Raw genomic sequence first — 18,027 nt, 5'->3', positions numbered from 1 at the left:
GGTGCTCTGTTTGGGGATGATTTATTATGCAGCAATAGATAATACATCATATCACTGTCATTTATCTAGCCACTCAATCATCCAAATATCCATCCATCCATCCATCCATCCATCCATCATCTATCCAAAGAACCAGTGGCCTATCTAACTACTCATCCAAACATCCAATATCCATCCATCCATCGACCATCATCCACCTAATGAATACAGTGGCCTTTCTATCCATCCATCCATTCATGCCCTTAACCATTCAGTCACCCTCTCTAAAGCTCAGATATATCAGCCCCCAGAGCACAGAGGTAAAGACTGTTCCTTCCAGGCCATCCCTTACCTGAGCTATATCTAGATCCGTCTCCACAGCCTCAAGGTCTTTCCCTGAGGCCAAGAGTTTGTGTGTATTCTCCATGTTCATGAGTGGTTCATCTGGGAGATCAGCCTGTGGGGAGAGAGTAGCCACTTAAAGGAAATCTGGAGCCTAGGAAATGTTAACAGTAAGATAGTCTGATATTTGAGCTCAGGGGTAGAAGTGAGGGTTAAATGTCAGATGGCTGGGACACCAAGGAAGTCAAACAGCAAAAGCGAATGAATTCTGGACCCCGCTGTTCAGTAGGTGGAAGAAGCTGGGGATAGCTTGACAGGGAAAACTCAAAGATTAAAAGACTAAAGCCTGAGGCCAAGGTACTCAGGCCCTCTAGGGTTAAAGGTCTTGGAATCTGAAGTCTGGGTAAAAATGATGCAGAGTCCACTCTCCCAGGTGAGGTCAAAGGCCACAATCTTATTTTGCTGGTGGAGAAAAGATTTTAGGGGGGGCAGGGATTGGGTAAGGATGAGAAAGTCAACATCATATAATATGGGCCCCTGAGTCAAAGGTTATACTATGGGTGCCTGTGTGGCTCAGTGGTTGAGCGTCTGCCTTCGGCTCAGGGCATAATCCCAGGGTCCTGGGATGGAGTCCCACCTCGGGCTCCCCGCAGGGAGCCTGCTTCTCCCTCTGCCTATGTCTCTGTGTCTTTCATGAATAAATAAAAAAATCTTCAAAAAAAAAAAAAAGGTCACACTATGTGAACTCACGTAAAAAATGTAACTGCTCTGGTATACTGAGCACCTACTAGGTATCAGGTGTCTACTAAGCACTTCCCATGAATGATCTCAGTGAACCCTCAAAACAATCAGTGAGATAGCTACTTGCTGTGATCCTAATTTTATATATATAAAGACATGGAGAGCCCACTTGCCCAGGACAACATAGCTGGTAAGTGGCAGATTCAGGACTTGAATCCTGGTTTGTGTAATTTAAGACATTAGACATTCTTGACTGAGAGCCTGGATGATTGGTCACAAAGCAAGGAGGGGGTCACCCATGCCAGTCCCAAATATCCCAGGTTTTGGTCCAGATAAAAGTTGAAGAATCTGAGATGTAGGTCTTAAGGGAACCCCAAACCCCATCTCACCCCAGCCTTCCCATCGCACAGATGGAGAACTGAGGCCCAGAGAATAGCAAGATTCAAAAGCCAGAAGCCAAAGCAGCATGGATCCTGAGGGTTTACTCAGGAGGAACTGCTTACCGGAAGAGGACTTTGGGGGCGCCGTGTGGCTAGGGGTGCACTAGGGGTGGCGGCTACTGAAGTCCCATCCAGGATTGGTGCCAGGAGGCGACGAAGGTCAGGGCTACAGAAGCGGCGGGGATCAGCGGCCAGGGTGGCTTCGCTCAGGGCAGGGGGGTGCAGGAAGGCCAGGATCCGGGGACCAGAGGCATCTACGAGATGCAGAGATGGGGAGGACACAGGATGATCATCCAGGGCTGAGGGGCAGAGCCCTCCACACCAACCCCAGGGAGCCTCATTGACATTTTCAACAAAGTATCAGAGGAGATGCCATTCACGTGCTGCGGAGCTAAATTCTGCAGAACGCTTGCTGGACCAGGTCTAATCCCTTCCGTTGCCAGATTGTGGTGAGACCGGAGGGTCCTCGGGGGGGCCAGTGCAGGGTGGGGGGCACACAGTAGGCTCAGGATAGTAGCAACTGCTCAATGATGGGGAAATGTTTTACTATTTAAAATCAGCACGGCTGGGCCGAGGCCCGTGACTGACCCTATTTTCCAGTGACACAGAACAGCCATCAGCCACTCAGCTCTGGGGGGCTTGCATGTTAGGAGAAAAGACTGGCCCAGGGCCCTCAAGGAGGTTCTAAGGTCCCTGGAGGGGAGTTCTGAGCCAGAAAAGGAAAGGATATCAGTGACCCCATACCACACCCAGGAGCACTGGCTGCCAGTGACAGCTTGGAGAAGGTGATTGGCCTTGAAGAACCAACAGGAAGAGAAGCTGGTCCAGGATTGGGGAGTCACCGAGAAAGGAGCCAGACTTGGGAGGGTCAAGATTCCTGGATGCCAAGGAGCAGCGAGGTGGGAGCAGGGAACCAACCAGCTGAAGTGTGGGGGCCATGGGGAGCCATAGCAGGATTCAGAGCAGAGGAGCCACAAGACTGAAAGAATCATCCCAAGGACACAGGAGAAGAGGAAGGATAGCAGAGAGAAGAGCATTCTGGGCAGAGGAAACTGCCAGTGCATAGGTCCTGAGGCATAAGAGTCTAGCATGTTCCAAGAGGGCTAACTAAGGAATCTGGTGCCGCTCAGAGAGTGAGAAGAGGAAGGAGACAGGAGTCCGGTCACACAGGGCCTGGTGAGCCCTTTATTAAGGCATCTGGGCTTTTCTGGAGCCACAACCCCTCCCGGTCCCGGCCCTGCCCCATACCAAGGCTGTCCCCGGGATTAGGGGTGTCCTTCTGAGAGGGGGTGCCCCGCTGAGAGTGTCTGCGAGAGTGTCGCTCCGTTTGCTCCAGGGACAGCACCACTCCGGTCTCTTCCACCCGGCTGGGGTACAGGGCAAAAAGGGGAGTGGAAGTCAGGGAGCATCCTCGGCCCCCAGCCCAGGCAGCCCCTTCAGATGACGTCCTGTCATAGGAGGCGATCTCGTTCAGGGGCAGAAGGGCATTGTGCAGAAAATAATGTGCCACATTTACTTGTTGCCTTTAAGGATTTAATTTTTGTTGAATGCTTTTTATGATAATAGCTTTTAAAATAAAATTATGTGTGTCTTCCCAAGCTCTCTCTGTGGAAGGAGACAGAAAAAAAAAGAGTTGGCATTTAGCACAGCCTGGGTAGAGAGGGGAGACGGGTGGGGGCGGGGGTGACAAGGGACAGAGAAGGGGAGAATAAAAAGGCATAAGAACAAAATATTCTCTTTATATTTGCTTATAAACATATTCTTAGAAATGACTGATTAAGTATATATATTTAACATTCTTACATTACCAAATATGAAGAATTCAGAGGGATATATTTTAATGAATAAGATTTTATTTATGAAGTTTCTATTCATAGACATTTTTCATATTCAAGGGAATGGATTTATAAATATATCCTTCTTATGTCCCCCGCGCCTCCCTTCCCCCCAGTCTCTAGCTGCTCAGACAACCCAAATGTTCGCTAAGGGAACTGGCTTTTGGAGAATTGGTCTGGGGGCTGAAGACCAGACCCTTGTTTGCATCTCATTTGCATAACAATATGCGGGAGGGCCTGTGGGTGGTCCTCCCACCCGCTCTTTGAGAAGCTACAACCCCTTCCCCACCCTCACCAAATCCCTTCTGGGCTGGACACATCCCAGTTTAGGCTGGACCAAAGCCACCCCATCCCCTTTGAAAAACACAAGCACGCACATGTCACACATGTACACACGCATGGTACACAGGAGAACAGCAATGCTCATATACCCCCAAGTGTATACACAGACAGATATGGATGCATAATCCATGCTCTCCACGCTCACACATGTGCATATTCAGCACATGAAGTTCACTCATTCGTTCATTCCATAAACATTTCCTAGACAACTAGTACTGCCTGATGGCTAAGAGCAATGGCTCTGCAGGCAGTGGCCTGGGTTCAAATCCCTACCATGCCACTTTTGAGCTGTGTGACCTTGAGCATGCGGCTGAACCTCTCTGTGCCTCATTTTCCTTCCCTGTAAAGAGGCAATATAATAATACCTCCTCCCCAAGTTGTTATGAGGCCTAAGTGGGCAAATGCACATCAAATGCATAGAACTATGCCTGACACATGGTGAGCTCTATGTAAGTATTTGCGATTTTTGTTTATTGAACAACTACTAGGTGCCAGGCGCTGTTCTGGGTGCTGAAGATTCAGCAATGCCCGTGTAAATGAGTTTTTTTCCTTATAAAGCAATTGCTCACTGCAATGGACAGAGGCTCAGGTGTGGAAGAGGAGGGGTTCTTATATATAGAGTATTACCACCTGACACACAGATAGCCATGCAACTGCACACCACACAACAAGTACACAGAACAAGGGCAATTAACACCATATGCTCCTTATTTCACTATCATTAAGTAAACTCCTATTCTTTCCTCATCCATTTCTGCCAGGCCTGCTCTTTGCTTTGAGTAAAGAAGACTGAAATCACATGGCCCGGCCATAGAAAAACAAATCCTCACAATGAATGAAAGGCATTTCCAGAAGGGGGGGGGGGGGATAGGCCCCCTCTCATTTGTAGTGACAATGGCAATGGGAGGCCTCTTGCCACCTCTACAAGCTACTCAAAGACTCTGATTCGGAAAGGTGTTAAGATGAGAACCCCTAGATGATCAGTCTTGTTTTCTTGTACAATACAAAGACTCATATGGATATTCCTGTTACTTGCTTTTTTTTTTTTTTTTTTAAGTAAATTCCATGCCCAACATGGAGCCCAATGCAGGGCTTGAACTCAGGACCGCAAAATGGAGAGCTGAGCTGCGATGAAGAGCTGGATGCTTAACCAACTGAGCCACGCAGACACCTCTACCCATTTCTGTTTTCTAATAGAATCTGTCCTCGATCAGGGGTGCCTGGGTGGCTCAGTGGTTGAGCGTCTGCCTTCAGCCCAGGTCATGATCCTGGGGCCCTGGAATTGAGTACTCCATTGGGCTTCCCGCAAGAAGCCTGCTTCTCCCTCTGCCTGTGCCTCAGCCTCTCTCTGTGTGTCTCTTATGAATAAATAAGTAAAATCTTAAACAAAGAAAGAATCTGTCCTTGATCAAAAAGACATAAGAAAACTCCTAAGGCTTTAGAAATTGATACCATGTCCTGGAAGTTAATTTGCAAAGAAAAGCTGTAATTTTGTCTTCTGTGGTAATTTGCTGCCCTCGCCACAATGTTGTCATGGTGAAAACTTCTAATATGCTTAATGCAGTGGAGGAGAGCCTGTGATTTACCAGTGCACATCCATTAGAATGGTTAAAATTAAAAGAAGACAAAAACAGACAATACAAAATGCTGGCAGCCATGCAGAGGAACGGGAACCCTTGCAGGGCTGGTGGGAATGCAAAATGGTGCCGCCTTTTTGTAAAATGACCTGGTGGTTTCTTGTGAAGTTAAATATACACTGACCATATGACCCATCCACTCCATGCCTAGGTGTTTACCCAAGGGAAATGAAAACATGATCTCACAAAATCTTCTATGAGAATGTTTACAGTAGCTTTTTTCGTAATCACCCGAAATAGGAACCAGCCCAAATGTCCTCCAACTGGTGAATGGTAAACAAACTCTGGTCTGTTCATATTCATACCATAGAACACCACTCAGCATTAAAAAGGAGCGTCTCATACACACAACAGAGATATGTTTTAAATATATTATGCTAAGTGAAAGATGCCAGACTCAAAATGCTCCATACTGTAGGATTCCATGAACCTGACATTCTGGAAAAGGCAAAAGCCTAGGGTCAGAGAACAGCTCTTGGTGGCCAGGGGCTGGGGGGTGGGGTGGGATTCACTATGACAGAATGTTTTGGGTGATTCTCTATACCTTGATTGTAGAAGCAATTCACAATCCCACATCTTTGTCAAAACTCAGAGAGCTGTATACCAAAAAGTGAATTCATTATATGTAAATTACACTTTAGTTTTTTAAAAAGCCCCCACGATTCTGCTGTATTTCTTCTTTTTTCTGCTGTATTTCTCACTTTAAATTGAATATAGAGTCCTTTTCCATTTCAGTGAACAGTGCACACATGTGCATGGGTGTGCGCACACCCATGCATGTGTGTGTACATGCAGACACATCTGTGTGCATTTAGTCACACATGCTCTGCATACGTGCACATGTGAACACTCCCTCTCAGAGTTGGATGCACAACACACGCACGCTGTATGCACACACACACAGATCAGACCCACACACACCCCCTCACACTTACCTGATCAAGAAGTGGACGCAGACGATACTCTCAGAATGGGGACCCCGGCCCCCTGACACCACTGTGGCCTGAGTCTGGGTCCACAGATAGCCACCACTCCGGGCCAGGAAGCGATACTGCCCCGTTACTGCCTGGCCCTTGCTCAGCACTGGGGAAGGGGACGGGGAGGGGTCAGGGCCCCAGAAGGGACAAATGGGGCAAGAAGGTGCTGGGGGCAGGGACTTGGGTATGGGGACCAGGAAAGAGAAGGTTCCTTGGGGTGTGGGGAGCAGGGAGCCGGGATCGGGTTTGGGGGGAAGGCTCTCTGGAGCATGGGGAGCTGGGGGGCTGGTTTCAGAGTGCCAGGAAGTCTCACGTACGGGTGTGGATGCTCTGGCCAACGGCGTCCGAGTCCAGAGCGTGAATGTACTCATAGGCAGAGCAGCCAATCAGGTCATCAGGGCTGTAGCCAGCGACCTCTGCGATCCTGGGGTGGGTGCAGTGGGGCCTGGTCAGTTCAACTGGCTGAGGTGGAGGGTGGGGCTAGGGAACATGGGGATGAAGCTGCCAGGACAGAGACAGACGGGGTTGTAACAGAGAGAAAGGGAGAGTAAGAAATAGAAAAGGGTAATTATGATAGGCTGAATTAATGGTCCCCAGAGAGGTCTGCCTCCTCATCCTGGGGACCTGTGACTACTGCAACCTCCCAGGGCAAATGAGACCATGGGTGGCTGATTAAGTGAAAGATCTTGAGATGCGGAGCTTCATCTAGATGAGCCAGGTGGGCCCAGTGTGGCGACAGGGGCCCTCACAAGAGGGATACAGAGAACAGGACAGGTGCTGATGGAGGCGGAGGGCAGGGCCTTGTGTTTTGAAGATAGAGAAAGGGGTTCCAAACCAAGGAATGTAGGAAAATTCTAGAAGATTTTAAGGCAAGGAACCTTCAGAAGGAATGAGGCTCTTGGCTTTAGCTCCATAAACTCATTTCAGGGGCGCCGCACCTGGATGGCTCAGTCCACTAAGCATCTGCCTTCAGTTCAGATCATGATCCCAGGGTCCTGAGATCAAGCCCCACATCAGGCTCCCTCTCAGCAGGAAGCCTGCTTCCCCCTCTGCCTTCACTGCTCCCCCTGCTTGTGCTCTCTGGCTCTCTCTCAAATAAATAAGTAAAATCTTAAAAAAAAAAAAAAAATCTAACTCATTTCAGGCTTCTGACCTCCAGAAGTCTGTGATGTTTTGAGCCACTTGGCTTATGGTGATTGCTACAGCCGCATGGCAGGAGAGGAATGGGGGTGGTGGGGATGGGAAGAGTAAAGAAGGGAAGAGAGAAAAGAAGCGGGGAAGAGAAAGGACGAAAGAAAACCACAAAATGAAAGATTGGAAAAAATGAATAAAATAGAGAGTAATAATGATGATAATGATTAAAAATATTCTCTCATATTCTCTTGGCTGGCTTAGTTGGTGGAGCATGCTTCATGGAGACTCTTGATCTCAGGGTCACAAGTTAAAGCCCCACTTAATGAAAAAAAGATTTTTAAAAAAAAACACACTTTTAGGGGTGCCTGAGTGGCTCAGTGGTTGAACATCTGCCTTTGCCTCAGGTCGTGATCCCGGGGTCCTGAGATCAAGTCCTGCATCAGACTCGCTGCATGGAGCCTGCTTCTCCCTCTGCCTGTGTCTCAGCCTCTCTCTCTCTGTCTCTCATGAATAAATAAAATCTTACAACACACACACACACACACACACACACACACACACACACACACACATCTATAGCGCTCTGCACTGGGCAACCCACTGAGTGCTCAGAACAGCTGCTCTAAGGAGGTTCTGGTCTCTCACTCCACTGGAGGGACTGGGAGAGCACAGCACAGAGAGGTGCCGGCGTGTAGCGAAGGGTACACAGCCAGGCTTTAAACCCGAGCCCGACAACGGAGCCCAGACTTGCCATTCTCAAGCGACTCCAGGACCTCCAGGACGGAGGGAAGGAAGGAAGATGCAGGAACAGGAAGAGCCGATGGGAGAGAGGGGAAGAGGGAAGAAAAGGAGAGGAAGGAAAGGCTGGGGGGGTGGGTTAGGGCAGTGTGCTGAGTGCTGCCTTCCGTGTTGGGCACTGCGCTAACTGCTTCAAATGCATGGATTCATTTAGGGAAGGCGACAGAGGGACAGAGAGAGAGAGAGTAAGGAAGACTCAAAGAGCACAGGGAGAGAACACAAGGTAAAAAGACCCACAGAGAATTCAAGGACAGACAGCCACACAGAGACAGAGAGAGATAGCATTAGAGAGAGACAGAAGTGGATCAGATGGAGAACCAGGGGAGGGGGTGGGGAGGCAGGAAAAGGACCAGAGAGTGACTGGGGCAGAAAGGAAGAGGAGGAGCTGGGCCAGTGGAGGTTGGGGGGGGGGGCGTGGGGAGGAGTGGGGGTGGATGGGCCTTGGGACTCCTGCCCACCTCTCATCACAGTAGGTGAACTTCATATCCAGGCTGTGGCGGCTGAGGAAGGCCCCCCGGCCTAGTGGGGGCTCCAAGCTGCCCGGGTGGGGGATGGCTTCACAGATGAGCACCAGGCATTGCAAAGGAGGCTCCAAGTTGGGGCTCCCCGCTGGGGAAGCCTGTGCAGGGGGCTTGTAGACCCTCATGTGTCCAGAGCAGTGCAGCACCTAGTTTGGGCGGGGACAAGGCGGTAATTCACGTGGGCCCAGGGCTCCCAACGGGGCTGGGAGGTATGTCTCTTTGGGACCTCCCCTGCCTTCCCCCCAGAAGCTGAGAAGGAGAAACCCCTGACCCACCCCAGGCCAGGCCCTGCACACCTTCCAGGTGGCTGCCTTGAGGTTGAGGGTGCGCCCACGGTTGGTGAGAGTACTCTTCATGCGCAGGGAGAAGCAGCGCTCGGTGGGGACCTCCGGCTTCTTTTTGGATAGGCCTGGGGTGGGGGGCCACAGGGATGGGGATGAGCAGGTCACCAGGTGGCTCTGGACAGGGCCCAATTCCCTCCAAAATCCTGCTTACTAAAATCTCCCCGGCCTCAAAGGTCGCAGCCTCCAGCAAGGGCCCCCAGGAGTAGGGAATCCTCCCTCAGATACCCCAGGGCAGGGCTATGTCCCCCTCTTCCCATCTCCCTCAGTCCAGGCTTCCAGAGGAGGAGGGGATGTGCTGAGGGACAGGTGGAGCCTTGGCACCTATGACCAGGGTCAGAGGCCTCGGAGGAACTCACTCTGCCGCGGAGTCAGCGCATCCTGGAGCTCCTCTTGGTCGCAGGGATGGATGAAATCAAAGATACTGTGTCCGATGAGCTCAAGCTGCCGGGGAGGGGGGGGTAGGATATAGGGGGTGTCTAGGAGGAAGAGCACTTTTACCAGGGCCTCTGACCCGCCCCCTCCTACCCATCTTCACCATCCCTGCCCAAATTCATGAGCCTGGATTACTTCACTAGTTCATTCATTCATTCACTTGTCTTCATTCATTCACTCACACACTCACTGAGCAACCATCTCTTCGGCACCTGCTATAGCCAGGCCCTCTTCTAGATGGTAGGCAAAGCTGTGCCACACAGGCAAAATCCCTGCTTCTCAGAGCTTATTGGCTAGCGGGGCAGATGGTCCATAAGGAAACAAATAAAACAAAACAACACAGATATAAAACAATATGGTAAGGAAATGAAGAAAACTAGTGTAAGGCCATGAAATGAGGGGATGCTATCTTAGAGGCCATGGTCAGAGTCCGTGTCTTGAGGTGATATTTACACGAACTGCTGAACCAAGCCAGTGAGGTGGTCATGTGGCTCTCTGCAGTGTTCTGGAAAGAGGGAACAGCAAGTGCAAAGGCCCTGAGGTGAGACCCCATTCAAATCCCACCCGTTTGGGCAAGCCAAAGATTCAACCTATTGTTTCAATTTAGAAAATGAGCCTGGTGCTGGCAGGAGGGGATTCACACGGAAGGGGGCCCACACAGCTCACAGTCCAGTGGCGGTGCTGACTAGGGGAAGAAGGCTCGCTCTCCTCTGACAGCACCTCCTGTAGCTGGATTCAAATCCTGGCTCTGCCACTTCCTAGCTTTGGGGCCTTGGGACATTCACCTCTCTGAACCCCAGAGCTCAAGCTAATGGAGGAATTGGTGCCAGGAATGGGATAAGAAGGCAGGAGAAAGGAACAGATGCCAACTATGGAGCCCATTTGTGTGACATAGGAAAAAGAAGGATAACTCTCCTGTGGGGCATGCCGTATGGGTTAGCTGAGCTCAGCTCTCCACCTGTGTCTCCTGCCTTCCCATCCCCAGGCCTCTGGGGATTCTTCTTCTCCCACCCAGGGCCCCACACCCCTCCCTGTGAACGGACCCTCAAGCCTCTAGTCTCTTCCCTCCAACTCTACCTCTGTGTGCACCACAAGGGAGCTCTCCAAATCCTAAATCCGATTCTACCTCTCTCGCAGTCTCTCCCCTGCTGAATATCCTTCCATGGCTCCCCAGTGCCCTGGCAATAAACCTGATTTGGCCCTAAGGCATCTAGCTCTGTTGACTTCTCTAAACTTTTTTCTCTCTCCTTTCCCACTGCACTTAGCACATAGCCAGGACACACCTTTTTCTTTACCTCAAATTCTCTATTTTATCTTACCTCTGGGTCTTTGCATATTCTGTTCCCTCCACCATGAACACTGCCAGTCTTTGCTGTTCCCATCCATTCCCCATACCTTCTGACTGGCTAAAGGCCTTCAGGTTTCAGCTCAGATGTCTTCTTTCCCAGGAAGCCCTTGGTTCCCCACTGAGGCTGGCTCAGGTAACCCTCTTTCCCCAAGGGGCCCCCTAGGCTGCCCCCTCCCAGCCCTGGCCGTTCTGAATCTTCCTGTGTGATGACACATCTGTCTCCCCTCTGTGCTGTGAGCCCTGTAAAGACAGGGCTCAGGCAGTCTCTGTCGCCTCTGTAACCCAGCATCCCCTGCACAGGGCCAGGCACAAAGCTGGCAGCTCCTCTCACCTGACTGAGGCCCAGGTGTTTGCTGACATTCTCCGACAGGTAAGCCATGTCTCCCTCGGCAGTGAGCACCATGACGAAGCCCTCCAGGGCCTTCAGGTAGCAGGCATCCAGAGCTTCGCCCCCTGCTCCCACCTGGTTCCACTCCCCTGGTGTCCAGGCCAGGGTGGATGGGGTGTCTCTAGTCAGCCATGGATCCACCCTGGCTAGCCTCCCTCTGCCTTCCCTCACTTAGTAGAACTTATAGATGCCCCCAGGTGTGCAAGAACATATGCCAGTGGCTTGGGAATTCCAAGGAAGGCAGGGCCACCATGGATTATAATCGTAAGGGGACAGGGCTTCTCCGGGGCACAGAAGTCTAAAGAGGTGGGGGTCTCCCAGGAGAATAGAATTCAAAGGGGGTGGCCTCCTTGGATGGAGGGCAGACTTCTAAGAGGATGGGATTCCCAGGGGTCAAAATTTAAGGGGCCAGGGGCTAGAAGGAGTCAGAATTCTAAGGGGGCAAGCCTCCCAGGGGTTCAGAATTTCAGAATTTTGGGGGCAGGACCTTGTAGATGGGCAAAATTCTAAGGAAGCAGGGACTCGCAGATGACAGAATAGTAAAGGGGCAGAGCCTCCCAGAGAAGGAAAATTCTATGGGGCAGGGAAGTCTCATGGGCAGAACCTGCCAGAAGATGGCTCCACATCCCTCATAAATAAAATCTTTTTCAGGGTCCTGGAGATTCTACAGTGTGTGTGTGTGTGTGTAAAACCCCCCTGCAGGATAGATCTCCAACGGTGTGGGAATTCAAGAGGATGGCTACTCAGGGGAGGGGCGATGGACCCAGGGAGCTTGGGAGGGGACTCTCTTAAGTAGTCATTAAAAGTTGGGCAGTGGGACGCCCGGGTGGCTCAGCGATTGACCGTCTGCCTTTGGCTCAGGTCGTGCTCCGGAGCCCTGGGATCGAGTCCCGCATCGGGCTCCCGGCGAGGACCCTGCTTCTCCCTCTGCCTATATCTCTGCCTCTCTCTGTGTGTCTCTCATAAATAAATAGAATTAAAAAAAAAAAAAAGTTGGGCAGCTAAGCCTCCCAGGGATATTTATTGCAAGAAGGTCTCTCTCCCTGGGGACCAAACCCTGAGGGTTGAAGCGCTAAGGGAGCTAGCCCGCCTCCTCCTAGTCCTTAGAAGTCTAACTCGAAAGAGGTGGGGCTTCCCCAGGGGGCGGGGCCTCACCGCGAAAGCCGGCGGGGGGCGGGGCCTCGTCGGGCAGGCGGGCCCCCAGGGGAAGGGGCTCCGCCGGGAAGGCGTTAGGGGGCGGGGCCTTGCCAAGGTGGGACTTCCCGGGGGGCGGGGCTCACCTGCGGCGCAGAGGCGGTGCATGCGCAGGTAGCTGATGGTGAGGCGCATGATGGAGGCCTTGTCCAGGTGCGCGCTGACCCCGCGCGCGAAGGGCAGCGTGTGCGCCAGCTGGTACAGCACCTCGGTCTCCTGGCTGCGCCGGCTGCGGGCCGCATCCCGGGACTTCTCCTTGCGCAGCTCGGTGCTCGACCTGCGGGCGTCGGCAGCGTTCACCGGCGGCGCCCGCGGGACGGAAGGAGCTGCGTGGGACCTGCACGTGGGGCGCTGCCACATGGGGCCCGGGCTCGCGGACGGCAGGGCCGCCACCGCGCACGTCTCGCTGTGCGGCCCGGGCGAGTTTCCGGAGCTCTCTGGGCCCTGCTACGGTTATATTCTGGGGCAGCTCCTAGCCACGGATTTTATCTGTCCCCGAGCCTGCCCGGCTGCCCCCAGCGCCTCGCTCTCTGAGGCGTGCCGGGGCCACTGTCCCCTCCCTGACTTATCTGCTGTTTGTTCCCCGGGCTTGGGACGCCAGGGGACCAGGAGGCCTCCTGCTGGGAGGGGGCTGGCCGAGCTGGCCCCAAGCCAGGAAAGGGAGGGAACATGAAGATGTCAGCAGCCTCCTGGCCCCCTGCTCTGCAGCCTCCCAGAACCCCCTCTCTCCTGCCCTTTCCCCTCCTCAGCTGAGCTGAATCCTCAGAATCTTAGAACACAGATCTCAAAGTCCAACCACCCACCAACAAGGGCCCTGCCAATGTGACACAGCGAACCAACCCCAGTGTTCTGTGGAGCCAACAGCTAACCACTCACCCCTGCCCTTGAATCTGCTTCAAATGCCTGACTTCTACGTGTGGGGTTGGGAGAAGGATGGGTACGGTTTTGTCAGAAATATCTGTCACTTATCCAGCTTTTTGCCATCAGTTCCCTGTGCCAAGTGGGTAACTTACATTAACCCCCTTAGAGCTCAGACAATCCCAGAGAGAAGGTAGTAACATTATCCTCATTGAACAGATGAGGAAACCAAGGCACAGAGAGGTTGCAGTGCTTGCCCCCTAAGGAGTGAAGTCAGATTTGAACAATTGTCTGCCTGAACTCTTCAGTTTTCTCTGTTCTGTGGTCCTGGGTGTATCTCCAGGCTAGTGCTTCTCACTGTCTTAAATGTCCAAGTCCAAACAACATGGTTTTTTGATAAAAAAAAAAAGAAAAGAAAAATTAGAGTACATTATATATAGTATAGTATGTGTTATCTTCTCCATATTAATAATATTGATAAAACCATTAACAAGCAGTTATGATTTGCTGAGCAGCACATGCGTGTCTGGCACTAAGTACTCATTCAATCCCACCTTAAACTTCCATTTCACAAAAGGGACACGGAGGCTCTGAAAAGTAAAGTCCCTGGTCACAAAAAGTCACAAAGCTAGTAATTGGCAGAGCCGGGATCTGAACTCAGGGAGTGCGGTTCCAAAGCCTTCCATCTTCTTCTGATTCCTTCCTTGTGACCCACCCCGGAGAAGCAGAACTCTAGGAAGGGAGGCTGGCCCTTCCAAAAACCAGAGGCCACTCCTGGGCATGGTATCAACCTCGCTCGCACAAGCAGACCTGCAGCCCCACCCCCAGACATGACGGAAAGGGGAGGGGACTGTCCTGTCAGGCTGCAGAGGGGAAAAAACTCAGTGCAACCACTGGGAGGCACAGGAGGGGGCAGGCTGGGTGGAACAGTGGAGGGAGCCAGTGATCACCCCCATCCCCTCCTCCCTGGCTGGTGGGAGGCAGGGGCCCCCAGTCCTGCTCTGCCCAGAGGACATTCCGTCCTGTCCTGTTCTGTTCTGTTCCAGCCCTGTTTGTCTTCCTGCCCAGAGGGTGGGGGTGGGCGGGCCTCACTGAGCTGGGGGCCCAGACAGAGGGAAGAGGGAGTGAGATCGCGAATGGGGGTGGGGCCGGCCCCCCACCTCCCTGGGCAGCTGGGCTCTGTAATCCTCTCCGTGGCTTCTCCCTCCATAGAAAGAGCCAGCTGGTGGCTGCAGCAGGACCCTCCTTCCAGCTCCCAGCCTGATCTCTGGATACTCTTCTGGCAGGAAGTGTGGGCCTCTTACTGGCTTCAGAGATGCCTGGGTCTCTAGCCTTTCGTTCAACAGAGTAGGGACTAGTTCCTCTGGTTCAGGGTTCCAGTCTCACTCCACTACTTATTAGCTGTGTAACTTTGGGACAAATCACAGGGCTTCCCTGAACATAGCACCACAACCCCACAGGGTTGTTTTAAAGATTAAAATGAATTTATATACGTCAAGGACTTAGAACAGGGCCTGGCAGTTGATTAGTGCCACCGAGAAGGTTAAGCTTTTCATTATTCCTTCTTTGTCCACATCAGGAATGGAAGGCTCAGGAGTCTTTTGCTCCCTGGAGACCCCCGTGGGCTTTGGTGGTGACCCTGTGGAGTGGTGTGGGTGCAATTACACACACGACTTTTGCACAAGCGCCTTGGAAGTAGACCAAACCATCATGACAGTAAGATTAATGATCACTTTGCTGTACTGAGCACTCAAGGAGCTAGAAACCCCACCACTACCACCACCACCTTCAATCCTCTCAATAGCACTCCGCAGCAGGAAAAGTGATCTCCCTTTCCCAGGGTCTGAACCTGAGGCTCAGAGCAATGGGATCACTGGCCCAAGTAACCCAAGTGGGGCCCTCTACCCCAGAACCACCCCATGTTCCAACCACACCCCAGTCCGACTGACTGTGTATCTACTTCTGCCCAGAACACTGCTACCAAGCTTATTGCACACCTGTCGGGTATCCTGCCCTAAAGATCAGTTCCCTCACTGCTCCTCCTCTTGGGTAAGGAGAGGTATGACCCCCATCTTCTAGGATATGTTACCGGGGCTCAGAGAGGCAGTCACTGGCACAAGGCCACACATCCAGGAAGCAGATGAGCTGGGATCTGAACCTGACTTTGCAGTCAGTGCTCTTAACTGCCATGCCTGGGTGGCACGTCCACGCCAGGGGTCTCCACCCTGCCCCTCTTTGCCCAGTGGCCTCCATGCCTTCCCCTTGTCCCACCTCTGCTGCCTCCGGATTTCCCCAGCTGGCCAGTCTCCCCAGCTGGCCCCATGCCCAGCCCTGGTCCAGCCCCCTGGCACTCTGCCCAGCTTGGGACGTGCAGCTGGAACCCTGCCACCCTTCCTCTGTGTTCCAGCAGAGAACAGGGGGCGGGACCAGGGTCTGGAGGCCCCAGGGTGAGGCCTGGGAATGGGGGCTGGGGCGTGGTGCCCCCCATCCCCCAACTAAGAGAGGGAGAAGCCCACCTCTGAAGAACCTGCCACCCGAGAGCAAAGGCATAGATAAAGTAGGAAGACCCTGAGCCACACTCGGGGCTGCTCTTGGCCCTCTCTCTTCTGACACTGAGCTGGATATTGGGGGGGGGGTGTCATGAAAAAAGTGTAGGGGATCTAGGGGGCCTTAGGTTGTATCTGGGCATGGACCCCTCTTGGCACTGCAAGGCCAGAGGCAGGGTTTGGGTTTGAGAAAGGACTTGGGTGGGCTCAGTCAGGAGGAATCTCTCTGCCTCTGCTCATTCCCAAGGATATGGTAATCCAGTGGGGTGCCTGTACCCAAAGTCCCATCTTCTCTGGGAACCCTCTGATCTGGGGGGCACCCGGGGCCCTTACACCCATCAGAGACCTTCTAAGAACATCCCTGCCCCGGGGTGGGATGGCAATATGCCTGAGCTGGAAGAAAGGAAGGGGGTGAGGAGGTATGGGGGCCCACTCACCATCACCCAGGCCCCCTTTGGCCCAAGTGCCATCCTAGGGGTGCAGGAGGGGACGGAGCGTGGCCGGGATCCGGGTGCGAGTTATGAGTGGGTGGTGCGCAGCACTGGGATGACACCACAGGAAAGGGTTGGCCTTGGTGGGGAGGGGGGAGCGCCCCAGCTCAGCCAGGAGGGGCCCCCACCCAGCCAGGAGGGGGCGCTGGGAGGGGCCGGGCTGAGGCTGGCCCAGAAGGAATGGGATGGAGTTCCCTGCAGGCCAGGAGCCAGAGACTGGAATAGAACTGAAGGGGGGAACAGTGAGGCAGGGGCGGGGGGTGGGGGCTAAAAAACATGGTGTTGTGGACAGATCCAATCAGACCTGTGAAGCCAGGGAGGAGGGAAGGGGGTGAGGCTTACTGGATGCCTCAGATTGGACAAGGAAACCAAGGGCCTGCAGGATTTTCCGGGGCCCCACGAAAACATAGCCAGATAGACCCTCTGGCATCGGACCCAGAGCACTCAGCACATCTGCACCTGCTGGGAGGTGATCACAGAAACCTACCCTCTGGCCAGGAGGACCCAGCTGAACACTCTGGCAGGGGAGGTGCTCCCAGGAAGGCTTGCACTGAACCAGGCACAGCACCCTCCATGGGGGATTCCCCAAATAGGGCTTGGCTGGGGTGCTCCTGTCCCCAGTCCCTGGCCCTGAGTGGGGGTGGGGAGGGAGATAAGGGACTAGACTGTGGGAAGAGGGTCAGGCTGTTTCTCCGTTATTAAAAGAGGTGACTCCACCTTTCAAAAGGGTACAAAAAGGTCCCTGGGAACGGTCCCAGGTAGCTTCTGAAAGGGGACCCCCTCTGCTTATGTCTGGGGAACCCAAGGTTTGAGAGACTGTCGGAGAGCATCCAGTTATAGGGCATCTCTCTTCTCCCGAACTCAGCATCTGACTCCTCGTTCCAAGGGAGTCCCTGTATCTGGGAAGGCTTAGTTTGGGGGTATCCCATGAACCCTAGGATCCCAGGGGCCCGGGGGCAAGGAACAACCTCATTGCTGGGAATTCGGAGGCCAGTAGGTTCAGGATGTGGAAAGAGAATGCCGCCCGCTCCCGCAGAAGCCCGGGCACCCCCAATTCCGTGGGGACCCTGGAAACAGGAGGGAAAGCGAACCCGGAGCGGCAGGAAATTGGGGATCACCACCCTGAAGTCACTCCAGGCTAGAGGGGCGGGGCAATCCCCCTCCCCTGCAATCCGCAGGCTGGAGGGTGCGGCGGGGACGGGCCTCCAACCGCGCGTCCTGGGGCGTCCTCGACTGGACCCGCGCATCCCCCGCCCGGCTCAGGGGTCCCTGGAAGGAGAGCCCCCCGACTCCGAGCATTCCTGCCCCGAACCCCGGTACCTTGCGCGCTGGAGCCCCAGCGCCATGGCTCGCCGTCGCCGCTCCCGAGCCCTTCGAGGCCCCTAGCCCCCTCCCCTGCCCTGCGAGCCCCCTCCCCAGCCCCGCCCCCGCCGCGCCATTGGCTGCGCCGCGCCCGGCCCGCGGCTCCGGTTGGTCGGCGGGTGTGTCACTTCCGAGAAAGAGGCGGGACCAGAGGCGAGGACCTGGAGCTCCAGGGGTGGGGGGGCACCGCGGCGTCCGCCGCCCCCCAGCCACACCCCTCGCCGCGGACTTCCTCGCCTCCTGGCCCGGCCCCTCGCGCGGAGTTCCCGCACCAGCGCTCTCCCGAACCCAGCCGGGCCGCCCTGACCCTTACCCCGC

The 18,027-nt window shown here is 53.8% G+C and overlaps 1 protein-coding gene across 9 annotated transcripts in view; it reads right to left on the bottom strand.

Annotated features, from left to right (window-relative positions):
• The window catches only part of HIF3A (hypoxia inducible factor 3 subunit alpha), a 29,091-nt gene extending 11,343 nt beyond the window's left edge, over positions 1-17,748 (bottom strand). For 2 of the 9 annotated variants that reach the window (XR_012000989.1, XM_026013801.2), the window contains exons 1-11: positions 17,668-17,748; positions 12,539-12,729; positions 11,202-11,347; positions 9,447-9,531; positions 9,043-9,155; positions 8,684-8,892; positions 6,611-6,717; positions 6,252-6,399; positions 2,751-2,869; positions 1,566-1,756; positions 332-436 (exon numbers count right to left, since the gene is read on the bottom strand). Coding sequence is in view for 7 of the 9 variants with exons in the window: in XM_026013801.2 (XP_025869586.1) it covers positions 332-436; positions 1,566-1,756; positions 2,751-2,869; positions 6,252-6,399; positions 6,611-6,717; positions 8,684-8,892; positions 9,043-9,155; positions 9,447-9,531; positions 11,202-11,347; positions 12,539-12,729; positions 17,668-17,693 (1,440 nt within the window). In the remaining 2 variants the exon portion in view is untranslated. Of the gene's footprint in view, positions 1-331; positions 437-1,565; positions 1,757-2,750; positions 2,870-6,251; positions 6,400-6,610; positions 6,718-8,683; positions 8,893-9,042; positions 9,156-9,446; positions 9,532-11,201; positions 11,348-12,538; positions 13,191-16,293; positions 16,419-17,667 lie in introns of those variants that run through there. The other 7 variants (XM_072755337.1, XR_012000976.1, XM_072755341.1 and 4 more) reach the window with 7 other exon arrangements.
• Between the last annotated feature and the right edge of the window lie 279 nt (positions 17,749-18,027).

The sequence above is a fragment of the Vulpes vulpes genome, chromosome 1 (genome assembly GCF_048418805.1).
Source record: "Vulpes vulpes isolate BD-2025 chromosome 1, VulVul3, whole genome shotgun sequence".
NCBI classification, from domain to species: Eukaryota; Metazoa; Chordata; class Mammalia; order Carnivora; family Canidae; genus Vulpes; species Vulpes vulpes.
This window is presented reverse-complemented; position numbering and strand designations above follow the sequence as displayed.